Source organism: Coturnix japonica, chromosome 24 (genome assembly GCF_054131305.1).
Source record: "Coturnix japonica strain WE chromosome 24, WE-NBRP24, whole genome shotgun sequence".
NCBI classification, from domain to species: Eukaryota; Metazoa; Chordata; class Aves; order Galliformes; family Phasianidae; genus Coturnix; species Coturnix japonica.
The window spans coordinates 7,525,440-7,550,894 of NC_140686.1; the positions used below are offsets into that span (position 1 = coordinate 7,525,440).

The following is a 25,455-nucleotide window of genomic DNA, read 5'->3' on the forward strand; positions in this document are numbered from 1 at the left end:
TCCCATTCTTTCAGGAGTGGAGAAGGGTGTTTTTAAACAATCATCTCGTACACACCAGGAGCAAAGTCATTTTCCCTGGGCAGCTCTGAAGTACATTCACTGTGGTAAGTAACACCAAAAGACCAAACTGATATGCAGAAATCTTTACTGATTGCTTGGAGAGTAAAACGAGTTCACGCTAAATACAGTGCAGGATTTGACTGATCTATGTTTGAGTTCATGCAAGGCATGTGCCTGACTTTCTGGAAGAAGATGGGATGCCTCTGAAAAGCCTCAAAGCCCAGAGGAGCATAGAGAAAAAAGAAAGAGAGAAAAAAGTAGATTTAGAAAGAGAGATGTAGAGAAACGGAAGAGACATGAGTGAGGTTTACAGAAAGATCAGGCTTCCCCTTCCTGCCGGCACTTGCTAGAGTAGCTGAGGATGGTCAGGTATTCTGAAAGCAGTGGCTTGAAGATTTCTTCTTTATCCATCGCCGTGTTTCTAGCTTCTGGAAGAATTTCTCCAGGACTATGGCCAGAATATTTAGCAGGGGTTGCACCTTCTGCCACAGTAGCGGCTACCGAAGCTGGAGAGGTTAAATCCCCCCGAGGTGATGGGCACTCCCTCAGAGCTGAGGATGCTGCCAACAGCAGCAGAGGTGGAGGATCCTACAACAGTGTTCTGCGGGAAGGAGCTGAGGATGGGTCCGGGCAGGGTCACCACCACGGGAGAGGGCTCAATGACAACATTGGAGTTCTGGCACTGCCTGACACAGGGCTCATTGCAGCTGCTGGCCAGAGGAGTCGGGCCGCAGGGCCGGCATGGCTGGCACTGGGTGTAGCAGGACATGACTTGGGACTGCAGGTATACCTAGGAAAGAGGGTTAAGAAGAAGAGCATATGGCTGTGTGAGGGGCAGCCTGGATAGCCTCTCCCAAAGGAGCCAAGGCAACTACTAAGAACACAGGTGGAGGCTGTGACTGGAGGTCATATCCCTTTGTTATGCCAGAGCCCTACAGAGAGTAGCCTGGTCCAAGGAGTTTCTCTTTGAGTGGATAAATCACAGTCCATTTTAGCCATGCTCCAGCCTCTCTGAGCAGACCTTATCCCCACCATACTCTCCCAATAGCAAGGAGCTCCAATCCCCAACACAGGACAGAGTTACTATCAAATAAGATGCCCACTGAGGCAAAATCTCACTTTGCAAGAGAAGGAGAAAGGGCTTCACACTTACCTGGTTCCCAGCGAGAAGGAAGCAAGAGAAGTGGATGGGAGAGCTGGGAATTGGGATGCCTTTTATACTCATCCCTCATTGCTGCAGGCCCAGATGCACCATTGATACAGGTATTAATTTTCAGACAAGCTCATCTTTAATACAAGCCATCCCTGCTAATGATATGGGCTATGTTTTCATTTCCTTCCTACCTTCTCATTTCCAGATTTATGCCATGCACATTATCTAATGAAGGCTTCTTTGGTATGCTGTGATTAAAGGTTGCAATGCAAAAGAGCCAGCACTACTGCATATGCTTTACCTATCTCTAAGAATGTACATGGAGCTAAGTTAATATTCATTTGTTAAATAGAAATTCACATTACTGGGAAGGCTGGCTAGTATTGTGTCTACTCTGTGGTTTTCTCCCAGCAGATAACTATGGTGACAGGCCAGCAAGATGTCCTTCCTTGAGCACTGTCCAGTCCAGTTAAAAGGTAGGTGTTGTCAGCCATATTGACAAAAGATTTACATGGATTCTTATTCTAGGATTTGGGCAAGGTAATGTTCTCACACCAGCTTTTGAGTAAACATCCTACTCACACATTAGCTCCTCTATAAGAGATCAATATGGTTTCTGATGTTTTATCCTCACTGTCAGAGGTGAGAGCCAATCTACATTATTCCATATATGGTGACAGTCTGTTAACAGGGTGGCAAAGTAATGCACAATTCCCCATTCAGACTTCATCCCTTATTTTGGCAGCCATTTCAGTCATTTTTTGCTTACAGACCTATTCCACTGAAGACTTTCTTGTACAATAAAAATCAGTGTGTCAAGTATTTTAGTGAGCAAATTACTGATCACCTGAGAGGTTACAAAACCTCTCTTTTTCACCATGTCCCCAAGGAAGCAAGGGTGCCACACTATTTTGGCTGTTACTGCATGAAGTAGGGCCATCCTCCCATGTGGTTACTTGGTTACAAGCCCAACTGGCACAGGGGGCAGAAAGATATTCATGATACCAGTGTGCAGCTTTACATGTTTTTCTGTTCCCTTGTCTGTGTACTAGCAGAGAAGCCCAGATAGTAAGTAGCACATATAAAGCACTGGCTCAGGCACCTCAAGGTTTTTCTTTTATGTCTCTTAGTACCTCATGTAGTTATGTTGTCCACCCCTTCATAGACTATCAGCCCAAAGCACAGTTTCCAATATGCCATTATAATATTCTGTAAGACCTGCTCTGGTGAGATTGTATGGTAGTTAGAACTGCCATTAAATGTTATTATCTTTGGCCCATTTCTGTACAAAACTTACATTAAATTGTGTTTCTTGATTACTTTCTGCAGTATCTGATGCACAGACTCAGATGTGAACAATCCAAATCCTTTATTACAAGTTCTCACATTTTTTATATACCTTCACAAGTTTTCTTTTTCTAGCTTTCCCATTTGCCCCTACACATCAGCAGAGCATTCCACAAACACTCTTCAACTGCTCATGTGGGCACTCATCCAATCAGAGCTGTGAGCTGTTCTTTCTTCTTCTGGAGGTGTCCTTGGTTCTCATGCTGTTTATCTTGCTCCACAGTTGCTGCTCTGTACAGTCCTTCTTCTATCCCCACAACTTTCCATGTGGGGTGATGTACAATGCCGTATTGTTGACTTAATCAGCTTGTGGAACTAGGTAGACCTGTAGAACTCCACTTACAACATCAATATATGTCAAGGTATATTTTGCCCCCTCAGACTGGGGCAGAGAGCCTCTGTAGTTGATTTTTCATCACTGTGATAGACTTCATCCTCTGGAAAGAGGGGCTGTTGTTTTGGGTATTGGGTGTGGTTGAGTCTGCTTCTTCATTGCCTGGTAATTGCAATGGCTGATGTCCAGAATCATGGAACGCATACACTTCTGTGCACAACTATGTTTCAAATATCTTACTGTATGTCACAATCCCTTATCAGTTGTGCACAAATAGTCTAGTTCTGGGTGGCCAGCCCACAATCCCTAGTGAGATCCTTCAATAGACTGCCAAGCTACCCATGCAAACATACAAAATACCATCAACTTCTTCTTGCTTGGTAATCATCCATTTTGCTTGTAACAGCCTACCAGCTACTTCGTCCATTTCCTATTCCAAACCTGATTGCTTCAGTAAATGGTTGGTTATGCAACTACATGCTGCAGGTGTGGGTGTCGTCTGCTAGCTTTGTCAGTATGCCATGCACCCACTGGAACAGGGTATTTGCCTTCTTGTACTTCCTCCTGATGATGTAACTGTAGTAGATTTTGGCAAATGGCTGTGATAAATTACTGGACCTAATATTTTCTCTAATTCTTCTTTTTATGGAGAAAAGGGCAAAGAACTATGTTGATTCAAATAGTAACCCAGCATGCTACTGTTTGAGATTGGGCTACCCCTGTCTTAGGAATACATGTCATGTCTTTCACGTACCTTCGGATAGATAGTGTCTTTTTTACTATAACTTCAGCTGTCAGTATTATTGGCTCCATTGCTTGTAATGCAGAATATGGGGATATTGTGTGCCCTGGTGGCGCAGTGGTTAAGGACGCCGCCTTGCAACACTGGGGCCCGGAGTTCGAATCCCCCCTGTTGCGCAAGTGGTAGAAGTGCCGCTCTGCTACACAGAGGCTCGAATCCCGGGGGCTGGACTCGATGATCTCTAAGGTCCCTTCCAACCCGCACGAGACTATGATACTATGATGATATTCTCTCTCTCTCTCTCTCTTTATCATGTTACTTTTTTTTCCCTGCTCTATGCCAGATCTGGGACCAAAACTACAGGAATGTGAATAGAACTCAGTCATTGCAACAACTACCACTCAAACCCCACATGAATTACAGTCTCACAGTCTCACAGTCTTGTGCAGGTTGGAAGGGACCTTCCAATTACATGTGTATCTAACTCAGCAGGGGTAAAAAATGCCCAATGCCTGTACCTGTTTTACTGCTAGCTTCACCTGCTCAAAGACATCATGTTGCTTTTGGCCTCACTAGGCCTTCTGTTAAAAATTGGCATAAGGACCTTAAAATCTATTCTAACTGTGGTATTAGGGAAGGACCTAAAAATCCATTGCCTGTCCTTCTACAAAATTACATTAATTACAAAATTGCACTATAATTTCAAGTATCATCTACTAGCCACTTTGCTTGATCTTCCAGAGTATACATTGGCCACCACTGATTAATATACCTACAACTACAATTCTCTGGTGTGTGCTGGAGTTCAGCTTATGATGCCCTCCTGGCAGGAGCAAGAACCTGGAAATTCAGTCTGACTGTCCTTGTAATTTTTAATGCATGGCCATCTGGAGTCTTTGAGGAGAAACATTCAGGAAGGTTGTTTTAACTTAGTTAAGGTGGACATCTGGAACTTAAAGTAAGGGTATTCAACTTAAACAAACTTTCTCAGCCAGACAAAAATATTAAATAATTGTCAATTAAGTACCAGTTTTCCTTCTTTGGAAGTTTCATATCCCTTATTTGAGAATTCCATACTCCTCATAACCTCCGTAATCTTTAAGTAGTAGGTTACGAGCAAAGAGCATCCGCATCAGTTCAGTTTTTATATTCTCCAGTATCGTAATCATAACTATTATCACTTCAGATTGCATCAGGAGTAGTTAGATTTGAGAACCAAAGCAATGGACTTTGTCATATATGTAACAGCAGAGACAATCATACAATCAAAAATGCTGGAGAGGACCTTACAGATCATCTAGTTCCAAGCCCTCTTGACATGGGCAAGGTTCCAGTAAATAGTTCAGGCTGATCAGGACCCCATCCACCCTGGCCTTGAATGCTTTCAGACTTGGGCCATACACAGCTTCACTGGGCAACCTACTCCAGGGCCTCATCACAGTATGAGTAAATAATTTCATTTTAATATCTAACTTAGATTTCTGCTCTTTTAAATTAAAGCCATTCCCCATTATCCTATCACTATCAGATCATATATAAAGTTGGTCCCCTTCCTGCTTGTAAGGTCTCTTCTGGTACTGGAGTGCTACAGTGAGGTCTCCACAGAACTTTCTCTTCTCCAGGAGAAATAAGACCAACACTCTCAGCATTTCTTCATAGAAGAGGTGCTGCAGCCCTCTGATCATCTTCATGGCCCTCCTCTAAACCCACACAAACAGCTCCACATCCTTCATTTGCTGGGGGCCCCAGGCCTGGACAGAGTACTTAAGGTGTGGCCTCACCAGAGCAGAGACAGAGAGGATTATCCCACTCTCTGCTAGACACCCTGTTCTGATGCAGGCCAGGATACTGTTGCCCTTCTGGGATACAGGCCGCATTGCTGCCTCATGTCCTGCTTTTTGAGCACTAGGACTCCCCCCAAGTCCAATTCTTCAGCGCTGCTCTCAGTGAGTTCGTCTCCCAGTTGGAAAGGTGCTGAATTCTCATGGGCCCAGTTTTCAAGCTTCTCCTGGTTCCTCTGGATGTCATCCCTTCATTTTGTTGCTTTAAGTGCACCACTCAGCTAGTGTCACCAGCAAACTTTTGGAGGGTACATTTGATTCCGCACCAATAAAAGATCTGGAAGAACATCGATCCAACAACAGACCCCTGGAGAACACCACTCATTGTTAGCCTCCATCTGGACACAGAGACATTGTCCACAGCTTTCTGGCTGAAACCACCCAACCAACTCCTTATCCACTGAATAATCCAGCCTTCAATCCATATTTCTTCTACACAGAAATAAGGATATGGTACGGGACCACAGCAAAGGCCTCACACAAGGCCAGGCAAATGACATCCTTGGTCACCTGGTGTTATCAATTTGTCATGCAAGGTCACCAGATTGGTCAGTCATGATCTTCCCTTGCTGAAGCCATGCTAGCTTTCTCAGATTGCCTCATTTTGTATGTGACTTAAAATGTACTCCAGGAGGATCTACTCCATGATCTTCCTAGGCACAAACACGAGGCTCTCTGACCTGTGGTTGCCAGGATCTACCTCTTGTGATCTGAGAAAGGTTTCCTTGAAGGACTGCCTGCTCTGGTCAGTTCCCGTGTCCCTAAGAATAGTCTCCTGGGGCACATCAGTTGGCACAAGAGGAAGGCAGGGAATGGGAGAGGTGACATCAATAATCTAACTTATTCCCCAGGAGGAGCACAACCAAAAGATGATCCTGTTGATGCACTACAGATTTCATTTTTAAACAGCAGATGAATCTAGCCCGGATGCAACTATAGGGCATTTCCCAAAAGTAGGCCACATGTATGTTATGTGTAGAAGATTTCACGGCCAGAGCAGGAGTGGGCAACCAGGCTGAGGCTAGACCCAAGAAGAGCCTGGCTGAAGGCTCCACACACTGACTGCAGTGGAGCACCACTGACCCTCACCAAGCCAGGAGGTAACAGAATGCCAGGCCTGACACAGGCTGCCACTGGTCAAGATACCCATTCACATGATATTTTTCAGGCTCTTGGGTGCATGTCTAAGCAAAGACACATCAAAGCAAGGAGAATCAGCAGCTGGTTATAGAGTAATCAAGGATTACTCTTTAAACTTCAAACGAAGGTGCCAGAAAAATGAAATCTCTGCAGTGCGCACTGGCCTCTAGAACAGTGGTGGAGTCTCCGCTGCTGATTCCCACTAAAGCCGTGGCTTTCCGCTTTGGTCTTCTCTGTGCAAATAAGAAAAACCAAAAACTCAGATGGACACAGAAGAGGATGCAGCAAGTGTTTAATGAGTCAGAGGATGGAATAATATTATTGGAAATGCAGACGTCAAGTGTGGTGAGCAGCAGGTAATGAGAATAAGCTGCTCACCAGTCCTACGGCAGATTTGACAGCAGGCCCACACATAGTGGCCAAGAAATGAAGAGAGGTTGCATGTCACTCAATTCTGCCTTTCAGAGATTATCAGAGATATCTGAGGCAAAAAGACAACCAAGATACTAGATAGGAAGAAGGAGCAAAAGAGAATTCCGGTAGACATTCTCCATGTTGTCAGCAAAGCGCAGGTGGCTCTGTCCTTTCTGTCTTGCAGGGCATAAACAGCAGCACAAAGTTTGTCCTACTGTCCAATGCCATGTTTTGATTTCCAAGGGGAGCTTGCCTGGGACCAGAGTCCAGCACACTTAGCAGGGGTTGCACCTTCTTCCACAGTAGCGGTTGGAAATGCAGGAGAGGTCAAAGCCCCCCGAGGTGATGGGCACTCCCTGACAGCTGAGGATGCTGCCAACAGCAGCGGAGGTGGAGGATCCAATGGCGGTGTTCTGCGGGAAGGAGCTGAGGATGGGTCCGGGCAGGGTCACCACCACGGGAGAGGGCTCAATGACAATGGTGGAGTTCTGGCACTGCCTGACACAGGGCTCATTGCAGCTGCTGGCCAGAGGGGTTGGGCCGCACGGCTGGCATGGCTCACATGGGTTGCAGCAGGACATGTCTGCGGTCTGGGGGTACACCTGTAAGGATATAGGACAGGAAGAAAGCAGAACGGGGGGATTTATGAGGAACAGATTTCCAGCAAGCTGTGAAGGAACCAATGCCCATTCACTTTGTGCATCTGGAGGATATGAAGCGGTAGGCAAGGTGTTCTCGGATCCCAGATATCTAGCTTTCTGCAGGGCAGAAATTCCCCCCGGTGCCTATCAAGCTAGTTCCTAAATTGGAGTCCACAAGCTACCTACACACAGGCTCAGAGTCCTAGATAAGTCTTCACTTCTCTCCCCCATGACAAGCAGTCCCAGGATTTAGCATGGAACAGAGGCATCTCTGTTATTCACTCAGATACTCACTGAACTGTGTCCTCCTTAGCTGAATGACAGGGACAAGTAGGAGACTGCCACTCACCTGGATCCAAAGCAGAAGTGGTAAGAACGGTGTATGTGAGAGCAAGGAACTGGGACCCCCTTTATAATGGACATAAGATGACCTATATCCAAAGGCATTGCTTCCAGTGGTGATTATTTTCTGATGAGCTTTTGGTGTCCAGAATGCAAATCATCCCAGATAATGATATGGGTAGTCTGCCAGCTTCCTGTGCAATTCAGTTTCATTTTTGGCTTTATGCCATGTCACTTCCTGACTGAAGGCACCTTTTAAGAGGCATGATGAAGGGAACCCCAAGCATTTCCGCACAGCAAGCACTGGTGTGGGCAACACACTCATTTCATGTGCTACGAGTGTCCAGCAAAGGCAGATGTCAGCCTAGGTCATTCCTTATTGTTTCTTAGGGGAACATCTGTGAAGAGTAGTACGAGATCCAGATTTTGACGCACTCCAGATTCACCCTTCTCACTGCAATATACTGCTGCCCTGATTTGTCTCCAGCTCTTCTCTTTCTCTGATCATGGAACGGGTCACAATCTAGTGCAGAGTGGTCTCCAGACTTCAAATAAAAAAGGCACAAGAGCAAACATAGTAAAAGGAGGACTGATTTCGTAAGAAACATAAAAAACATATAATAGAGGGAGGCATAGAGGCAGCAGAGTAGGTGGGGAGGTTGACCTTGCTTGACTTGCTGGCCATGAAATTATGGATGTAGACCTGGACACCATTGGCCTTCCAGTCCACCAGTGCATGCAGCGGACTTATGGCCAGACACTTATGCCCTCGCTTTACAACGTCCATCTCCTCAGAGCTCATTTCCAACAAGACACTCCCCAGCCTGTACTGGTGCAGGCAGTGATGCCTCTGGTGGTGCAGGACTCCACATTTGCTTCTCTTGAAGTTCATCAGGTTCCTCTCCACCCAGCTCTCCAGTTCTTCCAGGTCTTTCTGAATGACAAAATAGCACTCTGGTGTGTCAGCCACTCATCCCAGTTTCACACTGGCCGAAAATGTGCGGAGGGGGGACTTTATGTTTTTGTCTCGGTCATTGATGATGACATTCAACAGGACCCAGTACAGACTCCTAGGGAACATCACAAGTTATGCACCTGCAACTAGATTCGGACCCATTCATTCTGACATGGATCTCAGCTGATCAGACTGTTCTCAGTACAACTAACTTTGCTCTCACCTATCCCACACTTCCCACGCTTTGTTAAAAGGATGCTGTGGTAGACTGTGTCAAATGCCCTGTTGGAGTCAAGTTACACCAGATTCACTGCTCCCTCTCATCTACCTAGCGAGTGATGACGTCCCAGAAGTCTATTAAGTTGTTCAAGCATCATTTTCTCTTTTGAGAATCCATGTTGACTACTTCCGATAATTTTTTTTTTTTTTTTTTCCAACTGCTTGTGCATAACATCTACAGCAGGTTGCTCTATCTCCTTTACCAGGAATGAAGTTGAGGCTGACTGCCCTCTAGTTTCCTGGGTCATCCTTCCTTCTTTTATTGAAGACTGGTGTAACGCTGGCTACCCTCCAGTCTTCAGGTACCTATCCCACTCTGCAAGTTTTTCCTAAGAAAATAAAGAGCAATTTGTGAATTACCAGCTCCCTAATTCCTCAAGGGTGAATCCTATCGGGGCCTTGGATCTGAGTGCATTTATTTTGCAACGGCCAACTCTGAGCAATTCCTCCTCCACCACTGGGAAGTCATCTTTTGTCTCCAACCTACAGGGTCTGGAAGATCCAAAGGGCTGTCTGAGCATTACAGACTGAAGCAAAGAAGGTGTTTCACATAAAGGGAATCAGATACACTGAGTGGATCCCACTATGGATGAGAATTTATGCTCGGCGTGGCAGAAATGAGCTTCTGTCATGGAAAATATGTAAGATTTTTTCCAGTAGATCATCCGAAAAACAAAAGACAGCACAATACACAAATGAAGAAAGAGCTCTCCAAGGGCAGGAGCTCCAGAGAGAAACATTGGGAAAATCCAGTTTATTCCGTTAGTCTGCACATAAGATTCACTTGCTGTCTTTATTGCTCTTCTTACTAGTTCTTACTGAAAAAACCCTATTGATACACCATTGGCTGTTCGGTCTTTCTTGTGAGACGTGGAAAGTACTCCACACAACCTTTTAGCCCGTTCCATGGTCCCCAAGGGAAAACATGAGGAGACAAGCCATGTGGGCAGAATTTTGCAGAAACATGAACTGTCAAGAGGGACCAGATCACACGCGGGAAATGTTACATCTCTTTCAAGATAGGCTCCTGCAAAACCCTAAGGAGTGAATCAGCTGACATCATTTCCACTTGCTGAACTCCTCTAACACATGGAATGAATCTGGTTCCCACACTGTTCCTTCTTGTGTGGGAATGCTGGGCCTCCCTTCATGACACACAAAAGATGTCTTTGGAGTGGAATGGAAATTACACAAAGCTGCAAACATAACAGCGCTGCACAGGAAGCAAACACACAGTCCATATCATTACCTAGGATGTTTGGCATTCAAGAAGTTCTTGTCAGAAAATAATCGCAACTTTAAGTGACACCTCCGGGTATGGGACACCTTCAGTCGATTATAAAAGGCAGCCCAGTTCCTTAGTCTCACATTCTCCACTCTTGCCTCTTTCTTCTTGGGAACCAGGTGAGCGTGATCCCCCTCCTTGTCTCTTTCAGTCTTCATTGAGCAGGCAGACATCATAGACCTCTCATCAGCTAGCGGCTCTGTTTCATGACGAAACTTGGAGCTGCTTGTCATGGTAAAGGGAAGCAGGCAGAAGTTTTCTTCTGGAGGGAAGATGGAATTGCACTCTGGGGCTTGTGTGCTAGGGTCCAAGAAGTAGCTTGATAGGCACTGGGCGGCTCTGTCTGGTTCCTGGTAGGAAAAGACCAGGAAGCTGATGATCATCCCTGTACAGCTTCCAACTCTCGATACTGCATGTGCGTAGTTCGCTCTTGATGGGATGGACTCATCGTGACTCTTCATTTCTCCATTCAATCCTCTCTCCCAACAGGTGTGTTGCCGAACCAAAGACATGTCCTGCTGCAACCCGTGTGTGCCATGCCAGCCGTGCGGCCCGACCCCTCTGGCTAGCAGCTGCAATGAGCCCTGTGTCAGGCAGTGCCAGAACTCCACCATTGTCATTGAGCCCTCTCCCGTGGTGGTGACCCTGCCCGGACCCATCCTCAGCTCCTTCCCGCAGAACACCGCCATTGGATCCTCCACCTCCGCTGCTGTTGGCAGCATCCTCAGCTGTCAGGGAGTGCCCATCACCTCAGGGGGCTTTGACCTCTCCTGCATTTCCAACCGCTACTGTGGCAGAAGATGCAACCCCTGCTAAAGGTGCTGGACACTGACCCAGACAAGGATCCCCACAATCTCAGAGCTTGGCACTGGACAGAAGAACAGACTTTGTGCTGCTGTTTTCAGAGTAGGTGACCATGACTGGCTTACACTGACAGGACTGACAGAAGGGGCCATCCTGGCTTCTTTGACTACGTGGCCATTGTAGTCTATCCGTTCTCTCCTCCACCCATTCTTTTTTTCTCTTTTGTCTTCTGCTCTCCACAAAACTCTCTCTGAAACTTGCTGAGTGACCAGCTAGCCTCTCTCCTTTGATGGGCTTCTAGATGGGTGTCCTGGGGCAGCTTTGCCATGGGAAGAGAGCAACAGGTTTTTCTCTGTTGCTGCTGATCCCGGCACTTGGAATCTTCGCTTGGTCTGACTTCCCTTTCCTACTTAGACTCATTAAACTTTTGCTGCAACCTTCTTTGTGCCTCAGTATCATGCGTCAGTCTCCTTTTTCAAACAGTCAGATGAGAAGTATCTTTCTTTGATGGAAATGATCACAAATATGGAATTACCATATTTGCCAGATGGGGAGGCAACCATAGACATTCATCCTTCAGTCAGGGCCACATCTAGAGCTGCCCTGTCCTGCAGGCGTGGGTTTGTGAAAGTCAGAGACAAATTAATATGAGTTAGCAGCTGAGTGCAGATTTATTACTCTGCAAGCTAGGTTTTATACACTAATTACAATCATGGCATAAGACGATTGGGTAAATAGGATACGGTGCAACATATGGTTGGTTGCCTTCTCCCAACTACACAGTCCAATAAAATCCAGACAAAGTGACAACTTGTGACCCTCGCCACGGCCTAGTTCTTGTTTTTCTGCTTCAGTTGTTCATTAAGACCTGCTTGGTTTGGATGACCACAATCTATGAACAGTTGTCAGGAAACACTCCATGTCCAGGACACCCGTGCTTGGTATCAGAATTAGCGAAGAAGATGGAGAGCAGATGGAGGTTATACATGATGCTCCCGAGAAATATCAGTAATGCCAGAATCTGCCTCCTGAACACCTACTCAGACTTTCCTGTACAGATGTCAGGGGCCGTGAATCTCTCCAGGAATGAGGCATGGTGCTTTGAGCAAGAGCTGCTGGGCAAGTCATGACAGAACTCTTTGCAATAAGGCTGCATTCTGTCCTTCTCCATGCAGATGGAACAGATGAATGTACACACACAAGCCAGTTCCCAGTAATTCCCAGTGGAGTAGGTGCAAAGGCCAAGAGAATGATTTGAGAGATCAGGAGCTCATGGGCTCACGCAAAAGGGAGTTACATCAGCACTGCATTGAACTGTCCGTCCTAGAGAACCTGATTCTCCTCCAAGACTCCCCAAAGATCCTGAGGAGTGTTCCAGCTTCCTGGGGGCAATAGGATGTTTTGTATGGTAGGAGGGGATGGAAGACCGTGTCCAGTCTTGGCCGCATTGCGTTGGGGCCAGAGTACAGAGGTACCAAGCTGAGGGATTCCATACGGGTGTTGAAGTTGTAGGTCTCTCAATGGTTTTATGTGGGATGGTATTCAGAACAGGTCCAAGCAAGGTCCCCAACCACGAGGAGGGTTCAGTGATGGTGGTGGAGTCCTGGCACTGCCTGACATAGAGCTCACTGCAGATGCTGTCCAGAGTATTCTGGCTGCAGGGCTGGCATGACTGGCCCTGGTTACAGCAGGTCTAAACATTAGTCTGGACATGCACCTGCTGGGGAAGGGGTTAGACAGGACACAGAACACTGCATCACTGAATCTTACAACTCTTCCCGTTGCGATGTTCCCTTAATGGTCTTCTTACCAAACTCTGAAAGCTAGAATAATTAATGTCACTGTATGTCCTTGTTCAGGCTAGATCCCTGAGAAGGAAGTTAAGAGAGCCACGTAAACAGGACAGGGAAGAGGGGGAAAGATGGGAAAGAAAATGCAGGGAGATGGGCCCAGATGAAAAAAATACTGAAAAAAACACAGCAACAATGCAGGGGAACACTTTGCTTACTAAATATAAATGCAGACCTTTGGATTATGCAATATAATACAAAGGCTATTCAACCAAATGAAATGAGAGTGAGATTTCAAAACCAAAGCATTTTCTCCAGTACTGTAGGCTAGAAAACAAGGGAGCAGTGAGAGGAAAGAGGGCAGCTTTGTGACTGGCAATCAGTTTTAACTTTCCCTCCACCAAGTGGAAAACAGAAATGGAAAAGTGAAGTCTTTGAGAAGGTATAGTCCATTTTTCTCTTCTGAGATCTAGTGACCAGAAATGTCCCGTGCAATCAGAAGTATGTAGAGCAACAGACAAGACAAAAAATACTGAAACCATTAGTACACCATCCTGCTTATGAGTCATTTTCAGGTACTGGCAAACCTTCTCCACAAGCCTACTCTCAGTGTGTTCTCTCACACTGTGGACAAACAGGGGATTGCAATCACCCAAACATAGCCCCTTGCAGAAGACCTACATGAATTTCAAATGGGCATATTTTTAAGCTAGTCATGATCCCTTTAGATGCTAACAGTTACCTCTGACGCATCACATGCCCCATTCATCTTAGTCTACTTGGCTTATTTGCTGAGGATACAATCGATCACACTATCTCCGTCTATACTAAAAGCTGTTCTGGCCAGTCCTGTAATGTGGTACACTTTCAGTCTCATCAGGTGGTCTTCAATGTGCTCTGCTCTTACAGTCAGAGGGATTTTGATTCCCCAACCCGGTGGCGCCCCGGTTAGTGTGCCCCGGTGGCGCAGTGGTTAAGGACACCGCCTTGCAACACTGGGGCCCGGAGTTCGAATCCCCCCTGTGGCGCAAGTGGTAGAAGTGCCGCACTGCTACACAGAGGCTCGAATCCCGGGGGTTGGACTCGATGATCTCTAAGGTCCCTTCCAACCCGCACGAGACTATGAAACTATGAAACCACCACAAACACGTTCGAGGACATGGGAGACCTGGGATGCTTGACTACCAACGAGGACTGGGTAAAGAACTGGTTGAGTGTGTCAGCTTCAACAAGGGCTATTGAAGACTTTTCAAAATACACATTTTTCAGAGAGGGGATGGTCTTTGTTTGCCCATGTCTTCTGACCATTGAACCTGTGGTATCTCATCTTGTTATTCATCTATGATACTCAAATTCACTCCAACCTGTGCCCTGGCTATCCTGACTGCACCTCTGCACATCTGGACAGCAGGCCTGTATTCTTCCTAGGCCACCCATCCCTGCTTCCACTGCCTATACTTTTCCTCATAATTCTCTAGTTTGACCATCAAGCTCTTGCTCAGTCAGACTGCTTTCCCTTCTGCTCTGCATCATTTCTTACACTATGGGATAGAGTGTGATCTCAGAAAGGTGTCCTTGAAGGACTACCTGCTCTGGTCATTCCCATGTTCCTAAGGATAGTCTCCCGAGGCACATCAGTCGGCACAGGAGGCAGGCAGGGAATAGGAGAGGTGAGATCAATAATCTAACTTATTCACTGAGGATTTTGCCATTATCAAGAGTAGGGGGAACACAACAAAAAGATGATCCTGTTGATGTACTACAGATTTCATTTGTCAATAACAGATGACTTCAGTTCAGATACACCTATAGGGCATTTCCCAAAAGTAAGCCAAATGTATGTTATGTGTAGAAGATTTCACGGCCAGAGCAGGAGTGGGCATCCAGGCTGAGGCCCGACCCAAGAGAGGCCTGGCTGAAGGCTCCACACACTGACTGCAGTGGAGCACCACTGACCCTCACCAAGCCAGGAGGTAACAGAATGCCAGGCCTGACACAGGCTGTCAGTGCTCAAGATACCAATCCTCATGTTGTGCTCCAGGCTCTTGGGTGCATGTCTAAGCAATGACACATCAAAGCAAGGAGAATCAGCAGCTGGTTAAAGAGTAAACACGGATTACTTTTTAAGCTTCAAAAGAAGGTGCCAGAAATATGAAATCATTACGGTCTGCACTGGCCTCTAGAACAGTGGTGGAGTCTCTGCTGCTGATTCCCACTAAATCCGTGGCTTTCCCCTTAGGTCTTCTGTGTGCAAACAACAAAAAGAGAAACTCAGATGGACACAGGAGAGTATGCAGCAAGTGTTTAATGAGTCAGAGGATGGAAATATTATTGGAAATGCAGACGTCAAGCGTGGTGAGCAGCAGGTAATGAGATTAAGCTGCTCACCAGTCCTACGGCAGATTTGACAGCAGGCCCACACATAGTGGCCAAGAAATGAAGAGAGGTTGCACGTCACTCAATTCTGGCTTTCAGAGATTATCAGAGATATCTGAGGCAAAAAGACAATCAAGATACTAGATAGGAAGAAGGAGCAAAAGAGAATTCCGGTAGACATTCTCCATGTTGTCAGCAAAGCGCAGGTGGCTCCGTCCTTTCTGTCTTGCAGGGCATAAACAGCAGCACACAGTTTGTCCTACTGTCCAATGCCATGTTTTGATTTCCAAGGGGAGCTTGCCTGGGACCAGAGTCCAGCACACTTAGCAGGGGTTGCACCTTCTTCCACAGTAGCGGTTGGAAATGCAGGAGAGGTCAAAGCCCCCCGAGGTGATGGGCACTCCCTGACAGCTGAGGATGCTGCCAACAGCAGCGGAGGTGGAGGATCCCACGGCAGTGTTCTGCGGGAAGGAGCTGAGGATGGGTCCGGGCAGGGTCACCACCACGGGAGAGGGCTCAATGACAATGGTGGAGTTCTGGCACTGCCTGACACAGGGCTCATTGCAGCTACTGGCCAGAGGGGTTGGGCCGCACGGCTGGCATGGCTCACATGGGTTGCAGCAGGACATGTCTGCGGTCTGGGGGTACACCTGTAAGGATATAGGACAGGAAGAAAGCAGAACGGGGGGATTTATGAGGAACAGATTTCCAGCAAGCTGTGAAGGAACCAATGCCCATTCACTTTGTGCATCTGGAGGATATGAAGCAGTAGGCAAGGTGTTCTCGGATCCCAGATATCTAGCTTTCCGCAGGGCAGAAATTCCCCCCGGTGCCTATCAAGCTAGTTCCTAAGTTGGAGTCCACAAGCTACCTACACACAGGCTCAGAGTCCTAGATAAGTCTTCACTTCTCTCCCCCATGACAAGCAGTCCCAGGATTTAGCATGGAACAGAATCATCTCTGTTATTCACTCAGATACTCACTGGGCTAAGACCTCCTTTGCTGAATGACAGTGACAGGTAGGAGACTCCAACTCACCTGGATCCAAAGCAGAAGTGGTAAGAACGGTGTATGTGAGAGCAAGGAACTGGGACCCCTTTTATAATGGACATAAGATGACCTATCTCCAAAGGCATTGCTTCCAGTGGTGATTATTTTCTGATGAGCTGTTCTTGTCCGGAATGCAAATCATCCCAGATAATGATATGGGTAGTCTGCCAGCTTCCTGTGCAATTCAGTTTCATTTTTGGCTTTATACCATGTCACTTCATGACTGAAGGCACCTTTTAAGAGACATGATGAAGGGAAGCCCAAGCATTTCCGTACAACAAACACCGGTGTGGGCAACACACTCATTTCATGAGCTAAGAGGGTCCAGCAAAGGCAGAAGATGTCAGCTTAGGTCATTCCATCTGGTTTCTTACGGGAACTTTTGGGAAGAGGTGTTCCAGATCCAGACTGTGATGCACTCTCAGCTGACCCTTCTCTCTGTTAAATTCTGCTGCCATGATTTGTCTCCAGCTCTTCTCTCTCTCTGATCAAGGAATGGGGCACAGTCTAGTGCAGAGTGGTCTTCAAATAAAAAAGACACAAGAGCAAACATTGTAAGAGGAGATCTGTTTTCGTAAAAAAAATAAATAATGTATAATAGAGGGAGGCATCGAGGCAGCTGGTAGATACCCACCTGAGTGATGAGAACAGTGATTTAGAGTAGAATGATACCGTATAATGAGAATTTTTCCTACGCTTCACCGTGTAGATCCTGATCCTAGGCATCAGGGTTTACGTTGTGTGTTGGAGGGAAGTTCATTAATATTAGAGTGATGTGGAGTTGGAACAGGCTGCCCTTATAGGTTTTGATGCCCCGTCCCTGGAGGTGTTCAAGGCCAGGTTAGATGGGCCCTGGGCAACCTGGTTTAGTTAATGGTGAGGTTGGTGGCACTGCCTGGCAGAGGCTTGGAGATTCTTGATCCCTGATGTCCCTTCCAGCCCAGGCCATCCTTGATTCTTTGATTCTGAGGGAGTTTAAACAGAAGCTCTGCAAAAAGCAGCAGGACCACAGAGTCACAGAGTTGCAGGAATTGGAATGGACCTCTAGTGATCATCTTCAGAGGACCTTATCATCTAGGAACATCCTATGTTCCAGTTTCTGTTCTGCTGCCCCTAGCTGTATTGCAGTACGCCATAGAAGAGAATCTTAAAACCCTTGCCAGATATCACGCACTACAGATATTTGTAAACACCTATGAGACAAGCTCTTGGCCTTCAGTTCTCCAGCCTGATGAGTCTCAGGACTCTCAGCCTTTCTTCAGAAGGTACATGCTCCAGGAACCCGATCATCTTTGCTGTTCCCTTCTGAACTCTCTCTAGAAGATCCATGTCTGCGTTGAACTGAGGAGCCCAGAACTAGACACAGTATTCTAGATGTGAATTCTTCAGGACTGAGCAGGTGGGGAAATTGGCCTTGCTTGACCTGCTGGCCATGCACTTACGGATGTAAACCAGGGCACCTCTGGTCTGCCAGTCCACCAGGACATGCAGCAGACTTATGGCCAGGCTCTTATCCCCTTGCTTTGAAACATCCATCTTTTCAGAGCTCATTACCATAAGTCACAGAATCACAGAATGGTAGTGGTTGGAAGGGACCTCTAGAGATCATCGAGGCCAACCCCCCTGCCAAAGCAGGCTCCCTACACCATGTTGCTAAGGTAGGCGTCCAGGCAGGTCTTGAATATCTCCAGAGAAGGAGACTCCACCACCTCCCTGGGTAGCCTGTTCCAGTGCTCCGTCACCCTCACTGTAAAGAAGTTCTTCCGCACATTCGTGCGGAACTTCCTATGCTGTACTTTCATCCTATTACCCCTAGTCCTATCCCCATGCACTACTGAAAAGAGACCAGCCTCACCACTATGGCTCCCACACCTCAGGTATTTATAAACCTGGATCAAGTCCCCGCTCAGCCTTCTTTATTCAAGGCTAAACAGACCCAGTTCCCTCAGTCTCTTCTCATAGGGGAGATGCTCCAGGCTCTTCACCATCTTAGTGGCCCTCCGCTGGACTCTTTCCAAGAGATCCCTGTCTTATTTGTACTGGGGAGCCCAGAACTGGACACAATATTCCAGATGAGGCCTCACCAGAGCAGACTAGAGGGGGAGGATCACCTCCTTCGACCTGCTGGACACACTCTTTAAATACACCCCAGTATGCCATTGGCTTTTTTGGCTACAAGGGCACACTGCTGGCTCATGGTGCACACTGCTGGTTCATGGTAAGTCACAACCCTGCCTGTACTGGTGCAGACAGTGATACCTCCGGTGGTGCAGGACCCCACATTTGCTTCTCTTGAAGTTCATCAGGCTCCTTCCACCCAGCTCTCCAGTTCTTTCAGGTCTTTCTGAATGACAAAACAGCACTCTGGTGTGTCAGCCACTCATCCCAATTTCACACTGACAGAATATGTGCGGCGGGGTACTTGATGTCTCGGTCATTGATGATGACATTCAACAGGACCCAGCACAATCTCCTAGGGAAGATAATGACTTATGCAGCTGCAACTAGATTTGGACCCATTCATCCTTACACTGAACTCAGCTGATCAATCTGTTTTCAGTCCAACTCACTGTGCTCCTACCTAACCCACACTTCCCACGATTTGTTACAAGGATACAGTGGTAAAATGTGTCAAATGCCTTGTTGGAGTCAAGTTACACCACATTCGCTGCTTTCCTCTCAGCTACCTAGCGAGTGATGACGTACCAGAAGTCTATGAGGTTGTTAAGCATCATTTTCTCTTTTGAGAATCCATGTTGACTACTTTCGATAAATTTCTTTTTTCCAACTGCTTGTGCATAGCATCCACAGCAGGTTGCTCCATCTCGTTTACCAGGGATAGAGATGAGGCTGACTGCCCTCTAGTTTCCTATGTCATCCTTCTTGCTTTTATTGAAGACTGGTGTGACACTGGCTACCCTCCAGTCTTCAGGTACCTATCCCACTCTGCAATTTTTTTCTAAGAAAATAAAGAGCAATTTGTGAAACACTCTTACCAGCTCCCTAATTCCTCAAGGGTGAATCCCATCAGGACTGTGGATCTGAGTGCATTTATTTTGCCATGACCATCTCTGAGCAGATCCTCCTCCACCACTGGGAAGTCATCTTTTGTCTCCAACCTGGAGGGTCTATAAGATTCAAAGGGCAGTCTGAGCAGTACAGACCAAAGCAAAGAAGGAGTTTCACAGAAGGGGAATCAGATGCACAGTTTGGTTCCCACCAGCGCTGAGAATTTATGCTCAGAATTAAAAGAAAAGAGTTTTTGTTGTGGAAAGGAAAATATGTAAGATTTTTTCCAGTAGATCATCTTGAAAACAAAAGACACTACAATAAGGAAATGAAGAAGGAGCTCTATGAGGGCAGGAGCTCCAGAGAGAAACATGGGGAAAATCCAGTTTCTTCCCCGTAAGTCTGCACGTAAGTTTCACTTGCTGTCTTTATTGCTTTTCTAACTACTTCTTACTGAAAAAACCCTATTGATACACCATTGGCTGTTCGGTCTTTCTTGTGAGACGTGGAAAGTACTCCACACAACCTTTTAGCCCGTTCGATGGACCCCAAGGGAAAACATGAGGAGACAAGCCATGTGGGCAGAATTTTGCAGAAACATGAGGTGTCAAGTTGGACCAGATCACACATGGGAAATGTTACATCTCTTGCAAGATAGGCTCCTACAAAACCCTAAGGAGTGAATCAGCTGACATCATTTCCACTTGCTGAACTCTTCTAACATATGGAATGAGTCTGATTCCCACACTGTTTCTTCTTGTGTGGGAATGCTTGGGCCTCCCTTCATGACACAAAAAAGATGTCTTTGGTGTGGAATGGAAATTACACAAAGCTGCAAAAATAACAGCGCTGCACAGGAAGCAAACACACAGTCCATATCATTACCTAGGATGTCTGGCATTCAAGAAGTTCTTGTCAGAAAATAATCACTACTGTAATGACGCCTCCAGGTATGGGACAGCTTCAGTCGATTATAAAAGGCAGCCCAGTTCCTTAGTCTCACATTCTCCACTCTTGCCTCTTTCTTCTTGGGAACCAGGTGAGCATGATCCCCCTCCTGGTCTCTTTCAGTCTTCATTGAGCAGGCAGACATCATAGACCTCTCATCAGCTAGCAGCTCTGTTTCATGACAAAACTTGGAGCTGCTTGTCATGGTAAAGGGAAGCAGGCAGAAGTTTTCTTCTGGAGGGAAGACGGAATTGCACTCCGGGGCTTGTGTGCTAGGGTCCAAGAAGTAGCTTGATAGGCACTGGGCGGCTCTGTCTGGTTCCTGGTAGGAAAAGACCAGGAAGCTGATGATCATCCCTGTACAGCTTCCAACGCCCGATACTGCATGTGCGTGGTTCCCTCTTGATAGGATGGTAGACTCATCGTGACTCTCCATTTCTCCACTCAATCCTCTCTCCCAACAGGTGTGTTGCCAAACCAAAGACATGTCCTGCTGCAACCCGTGTGTGCCATGCCAGCCGTGCGGCCCAACCCCTCTGGCCAGCAGCTGCAATGAGCCCTGTGTCAGGCAGTGCCAGGATTCCACCATTGTCATTGAGCCCTCTCCCGTGGTAGTGACCCTGCCCGGACCCATCCTCAGCTCCTTCCCGCAGAACACCGCCGTTGGATCCTCCACCTCCGCTGCTGTTGGCAGCATCCTCAGCTGTCAGGGAGTGCCCATCACCTCAGGGGGCTTTGACCTCTCCTGCATTTCCAACCGCTACTGTGGCAGAAGATGCCCCTGCTAAAGCTGCTGGACACTGACCTAGACAAGGATCTCCACAGTCTCAGAGCTTGGCACTGGACAGAAGAACAGACTTTGTGTTGCTGTTTTCAGAGTAGATGACTATGACTGGCTTACGCTGTCAGGACTGACTGAAGGGGCCATCCTGGCGTCTTTGACTACGTGGCCAATTTCTGCTTGCTCCCACCTCCTACCATTCTTTCTTTCTCTTTTGTCTTCTTCTCTCCACAGAATTCTCTCTGAAGGCCCCAGAAAACTGCTGAGCTACCAGCTAGCCTCTCTCCTTTAATGGGTGTCCTGTGGCAGCTTTGCCATGTGAAGAGGGCAAAAGATTATTTTCTGTTCCTGCTGCTCCCTGCCCTTGGAATCTTCACTTGGTCTGACTTCCCTTTCCTCCTTAGACTCATTAAACATTTACTGCAACCTTCTTTGTGCCTCTGTATCATGCGTCAGTCTCCTTTTTCAAACGGTCAGATGAGAAGTCTCTTTCTTTCATGAAAAAGCGTGCAAACATGTAACTTCCTTATTTGCAAGATGTGGAGGCAACTGCCAGCACTGATCCTTCAGTCAAGGCCATATTGAGAGCAGCCCTCTCCTGCAGAGTTTGGACTGTGGAACTCAGAGATGACTCAGTATGAGTTTGCATCTGAATACATATTTATTACTGTGCAAGCTAGGTTTTATTCACTAGATACAATCGTGGCATAAGAAGATTGGGTAATTACTATAAGGCACAACATATTGTTCGTTGCCTTCTCCCAAATACATGGTCTAATAACACCCTGACACTGTGACAACTCGTGACCCTCACCACGGCCTAGTTCTTGTTTTTCTTCTTCTCTTGTTCATTAAGCTTTCTTATGAGACCGTAATATCCTTGAAGTTATCATGTCCTCCCTGTTCTCTCAACAAGCTCCCAACACTCACAGCTCTGCTGGGATTGATTTTGTCTCAGTTGTAGTAGCAGTCATTCCCATATCTGTGGCACATTCTGCCAGGGAGCCTGCTATCTGCCCTTGCCAGGACAACCGCAACACTGACCTCAATGTGGGGTTGCAGCAATTGGCATATATTGCAGTGCAACTAGCACCTTAAGTACACTACTTGCTTTGTCTATGCCCCTTAAGGCTGTGTCAAAAGCGTGTTTCAAATTTACATTACAAAGAGGGGGACAGAGCCGGGGAGGTCTTGCCATGTCACATCCCGTGTCCTCGCTAACGCCTACTACAACATCTCCCCCTCCCGTTACTCAGTAAAGCCTTGCCCCGTTACAGCACAATACGCACTTATCGCCTACCTATTCAAGCAGGATGATATTTAGGGGATTCTAAATGAGATACATGTCTAAGCGTTTGCCAAACCTTAATATACAATACAATCAATAGCATAAGGCACAACAGCATCAAGAAAAGCAGCACCATGTACAGACGGAGCATAAAATTAAATAGTCCTCTCGCAGTCAGGGACCATCCAAGAAGCACTTCCCACCAATGGTGTTCTCCATTCTTCTTCACTCTTTCTAGGACATGATGTATCTCCTCTGTATCATGGTGAACAGTAAATAATGTTTTCTGTCCATTGTCTTGAATGCGTTTGAGCAAGTGGTACAGGTCGTCATGTTGGAATTGTTTACATACTAAAGCAAGATTCATTCAAATAGGAGCAGGTAATAGATCTTGAACCATTGTGTAATTAGACTGTAACAACTGATATGTAGTAACTGGAACTGAATAATTGAAATCACACCCTATAATGCTGGTAAAGGTGCAAACACAGATACTTGAAAGGTTACTGGTATCCCTTTTAACACTACCTATGAGTATGGAATCGCAAGAAGTCCTCATGCAAACACATCCCCTCCCAATTAGTCATCCGACATCCCACTGTTATCCCTTGTCCAACTTCTCCCTGAAGTCAGTGAAGCCAGCTAGTGATATCCCAGCCGCGCACTTATAGCAGGGCCCTTGGGGAGCCTGTGCTCCTACTGCGGCAACAACAGCCCCCACTATTCCATCTTGTATTGCTGCCACCAACTCCTCAATAGTAAAGGGTGCTGCCTTTTGTCCTATCTAGGACATATTTGATCACCTCTCCTGGGGTCTGTAGATTATCAAGGGTGGCTCTCAATAGGGCTTTAATATCAGCATGTGACTTTTGCTTCAGACAATCCAATATGGGCCGGGCCTTGGGCCGCCTTAGGAAGGTCTGACCCTTCGACAGCTTGCAAGAGTCTGTCTGCAAAGCTCTGAAATGATTCAGTTGGCCCCTGAACAAAATTTCTCCAGGGGACCAAGGACTCAGTGTCCCGTACTAGTCTTTTAAATGCTTGAATCATCGCATCTGTGGTTGCTATAAGATCCCCCAGTCTCAAGTTAGCTACCTGTCCTTGGGGGGAAGTCAAGCCCCTAGCTTTTCCTGCAAGCCGCTGTAAGGTTGTTCCGTGCACTGGATGATGTGGATGGACCTCAGCAGCTTCTGATATTGCCTGTAACTCTGACATCCATTCCAACACCCACAGTGTACAGAGTGCACTGCACAGGCTTGAGAAACATGCGCCTCAAGTTTGTAACATTGTAAGGGAGAAGGGTTCCTGGCGCTGTCAGGGCTTCTGGAACATTAAGTGAAAGGGCTGATTTCAACCCTCGTTTCTTTGCACAATTGATCAGGTGGGTGATGCCTTTAGGATCAAGGGGTACCCATTCTGGACCCTCGGTATTAGTAAGTATTACTGGGAAGGCCTCTGGTACCTTGCCGTCCCCTAATAGACTAGACCTAACGTTTCCCCAGTCCATTAATGTGTGCCCCCTAGTTCCCTAATGAGAGTTCACCTCCTCCTCCCAGACGCTATCATCGTCCCCAACCACACAAGGACGTTGCGGCTTCTGCATTTTTCTTCTGCCCAGTTCCTATTGTCCCTGCAGTGCAGGTTGTGTAACAGTAGTCGCACATAATCTCAGTTCCTTGAAAGGATATGTGGGCTGGCCGTGTGGGTCCAGGTACCGTGGCAGGGGATGAGTCAGAGAACAGCTGCCACCATCTTGTAGATTTTCACCTCCACTGGGTTCGGATAGGACTGTTGATCCATCAGGCTCATGTGGGGTCAGCAGCAGACTGGCAGTGTGGAGTGGTGGCAGCTTCAGTGGCGGTCTTATCACCTCCAAACATCTGCAAACGATATTACATCCACCCCACTCCTAACTCCCCTGGGGATCAGGAGCATTTGATTGGCACCCCCTCTGACCCTGCTAGGTTCTTTTAGCGGCTGCCTTAGCTGGGAGAGGGAGCCCAAAAAGCTGTCCGGCTGCGCTCATTGCCTTCCCTTCCTCCTTTGCTGCCTTAAGTGCCCCCAACATTAGGCCCCACGTTTTAAGTTTGGCACCCTTCTGGGCTCTCATACATACCAAGGTAATCTCATCTCACTTCTGAGGATCTAAAATCTCATCGGCTGAAATATCCTTGAAGTTATCATGTCCATTGCTGAGGATAAAATCAATCACATAATCTCCGTCCCTGCTAAAAGCTGACCTGACCAGTTGTCACGGTTTGAACAAAAAATCCACCTGCGTCCGTGACAGGGGCCGTGGGCCCTGGAGTGGCCCTACGCCGAAAGGAAAAAGTTAATTAGGAAAAGAAAACAGCGGCAACGATCTAAGGAGGCACACTTATTTACTAAATACTATATCGAAATACCGGATAACACAATATAATACAATATAATTGAAAATTGAAAATTGAGCTAACGAATCAAGCAAAATAGGAGAGAGAATGAGTCCCGTAACCGAGAGGCCTACTGTGAAATCTAGGCGAACGGCTGAAGGCTCCCACACACTCCCCTGAACGCCAGAACTCGAAAGACGTCAGTCTAGTCTGCGACAGAGTTAATATAGAGTCCAGGTCCCGTGACCTATCGTGTTGCTCTCTGGGAGATGTAGTCTTCTTCTGTAAGTTGCAGATTCAGTAAAATTATTCATGCTTTATATGATGTTATGATGTGGAATACTGATAGCAAAATTACAAAATTATTAAACCATGACACCAGTTCTGAAGAAGTGTGGTATACCTGAAGTGTCAACAGGTGGTCTTCAGCGTGCCCTGCTCTTACAGAGTGATTTGGCTGCACTGACCCCTGCCAACGCGTTCAAGGACCTGGTATGCCTGTCT

The 25,455-nt window shown here is 46.8% G+C and overlaps 3 protein-coding genes and 3 pseudogenes across 5 annotated transcripts; 2 read left to right on the forward strand and 4 right to left on the reverse strand.

Annotated features, from left to right (window-relative positions):
• Positions 1-374: 374 nt before the first annotated feature.
• Positions 375-850, reverse strand: LOC107324976 (feather keratin Cos1-1/Cos1-3/Cos2-1-like). The gene has a single exon (XM_015885416.2). The coding sequence runs from the start codon at positions 827-829 to the stop codon at positions 524-526; it is 306 nt and encodes a 101-aa protein (XP_015740902.2). The 5' UTR covers positions 830-850; the 3' UTR covers positions 375-523.
• Positions 851-6,900: 6,050 nt separating this feature from the next.
• LOC107324979 (feather keratin Cos1-1/Cos1-3/Cos2-1 pseudogene) lies at positions 6,901-8,037 on the reverse strand (annotated as a pseudogene). Its single transcript, XR_014937137.1, has 2 exons — positions 8,022-8,037; positions 6,901-7,633 (listed from the first exon to the last, which is right to left on the reverse strand). The product of XR_014937137.1 is annotated as a feather keratin Cos1-1/Cos1-3/Cos2-1 pseudogene (transcript).
• A 2,917-nt stretch (positions 8,038-10,954) lies between these two features.
• On the forward strand, positions 10,955-11,786 carry LOC146757240 (feather keratin Cos1-1/Cos1-3/Cos2-1). The gene has a single exon (XM_085523654.1). The coding sequence runs from the start codon at positions 11,044-11,046 to the stop codon at positions 11,347-11,349; it is 306 nt and encodes a 101-aa protein (XP_085379780.1). The 5' UTR covers positions 10,955-11,043; the 3' UTR covers positions 11,350-11,786.
• A 3,096-nt stretch (positions 11,787-14,882) lies between these two features.
• On the reverse strand, positions 14,883-16,558 carry LOC146757241 (feather keratin Cos1-1/Cos1-3/Cos2-1 pseudogene; annotated as a pseudogene). The gene is made up of 2 exons (XR_014937096.1): positions 16,542-16,558; positions 14,883-16,153 (listed from the first exon to the last, which is right to left on the reverse strand). The product of XR_014937096.1 is annotated as a feather keratin Cos1-1/Cos1-3/Cos2-1 pseudogene (transcript).
• Positions 16,559-20,974: 4,416 nt separating this feature from the next.
• On the forward strand, positions 20,975-21,722 carry LOC146757242 (feather keratin Cos1-1/Cos1-3/Cos2-1 pseudogene; annotated as a pseudogene).
• A 1,609-nt stretch (positions 21,723-23,331) lies between these two features.
• Positions 23,332-24,086, reverse strand: LOC146757243 (uncharacterized). Its single transcript, XM_085523647.1, is given in 3 exon segments — positions 23,332-23,469; positions 23,471-23,818; positions 23,820-24,086. Coding segments are annotated over 3 exon segments (753 nt in total).
• Positions 24,087-25,455: the final 1,369 nt, after the last annotated feature.

Coding starts and splice junctions, on each gene's coding strand:
- LOC107324976 (XM_015885416.2), bottom strand. CDS start 829: ATGTCCTGCTACACCCAGTGCCAGCCATGCCGGCCCTGCGGCCCGACT.
- LOC146757240 (XM_085523654.1), top strand. CDS start 11,044: ATGTCCTGCTGCAACCCGTGTGTGCCATGCCAGCCGTGCGGCCCGACC.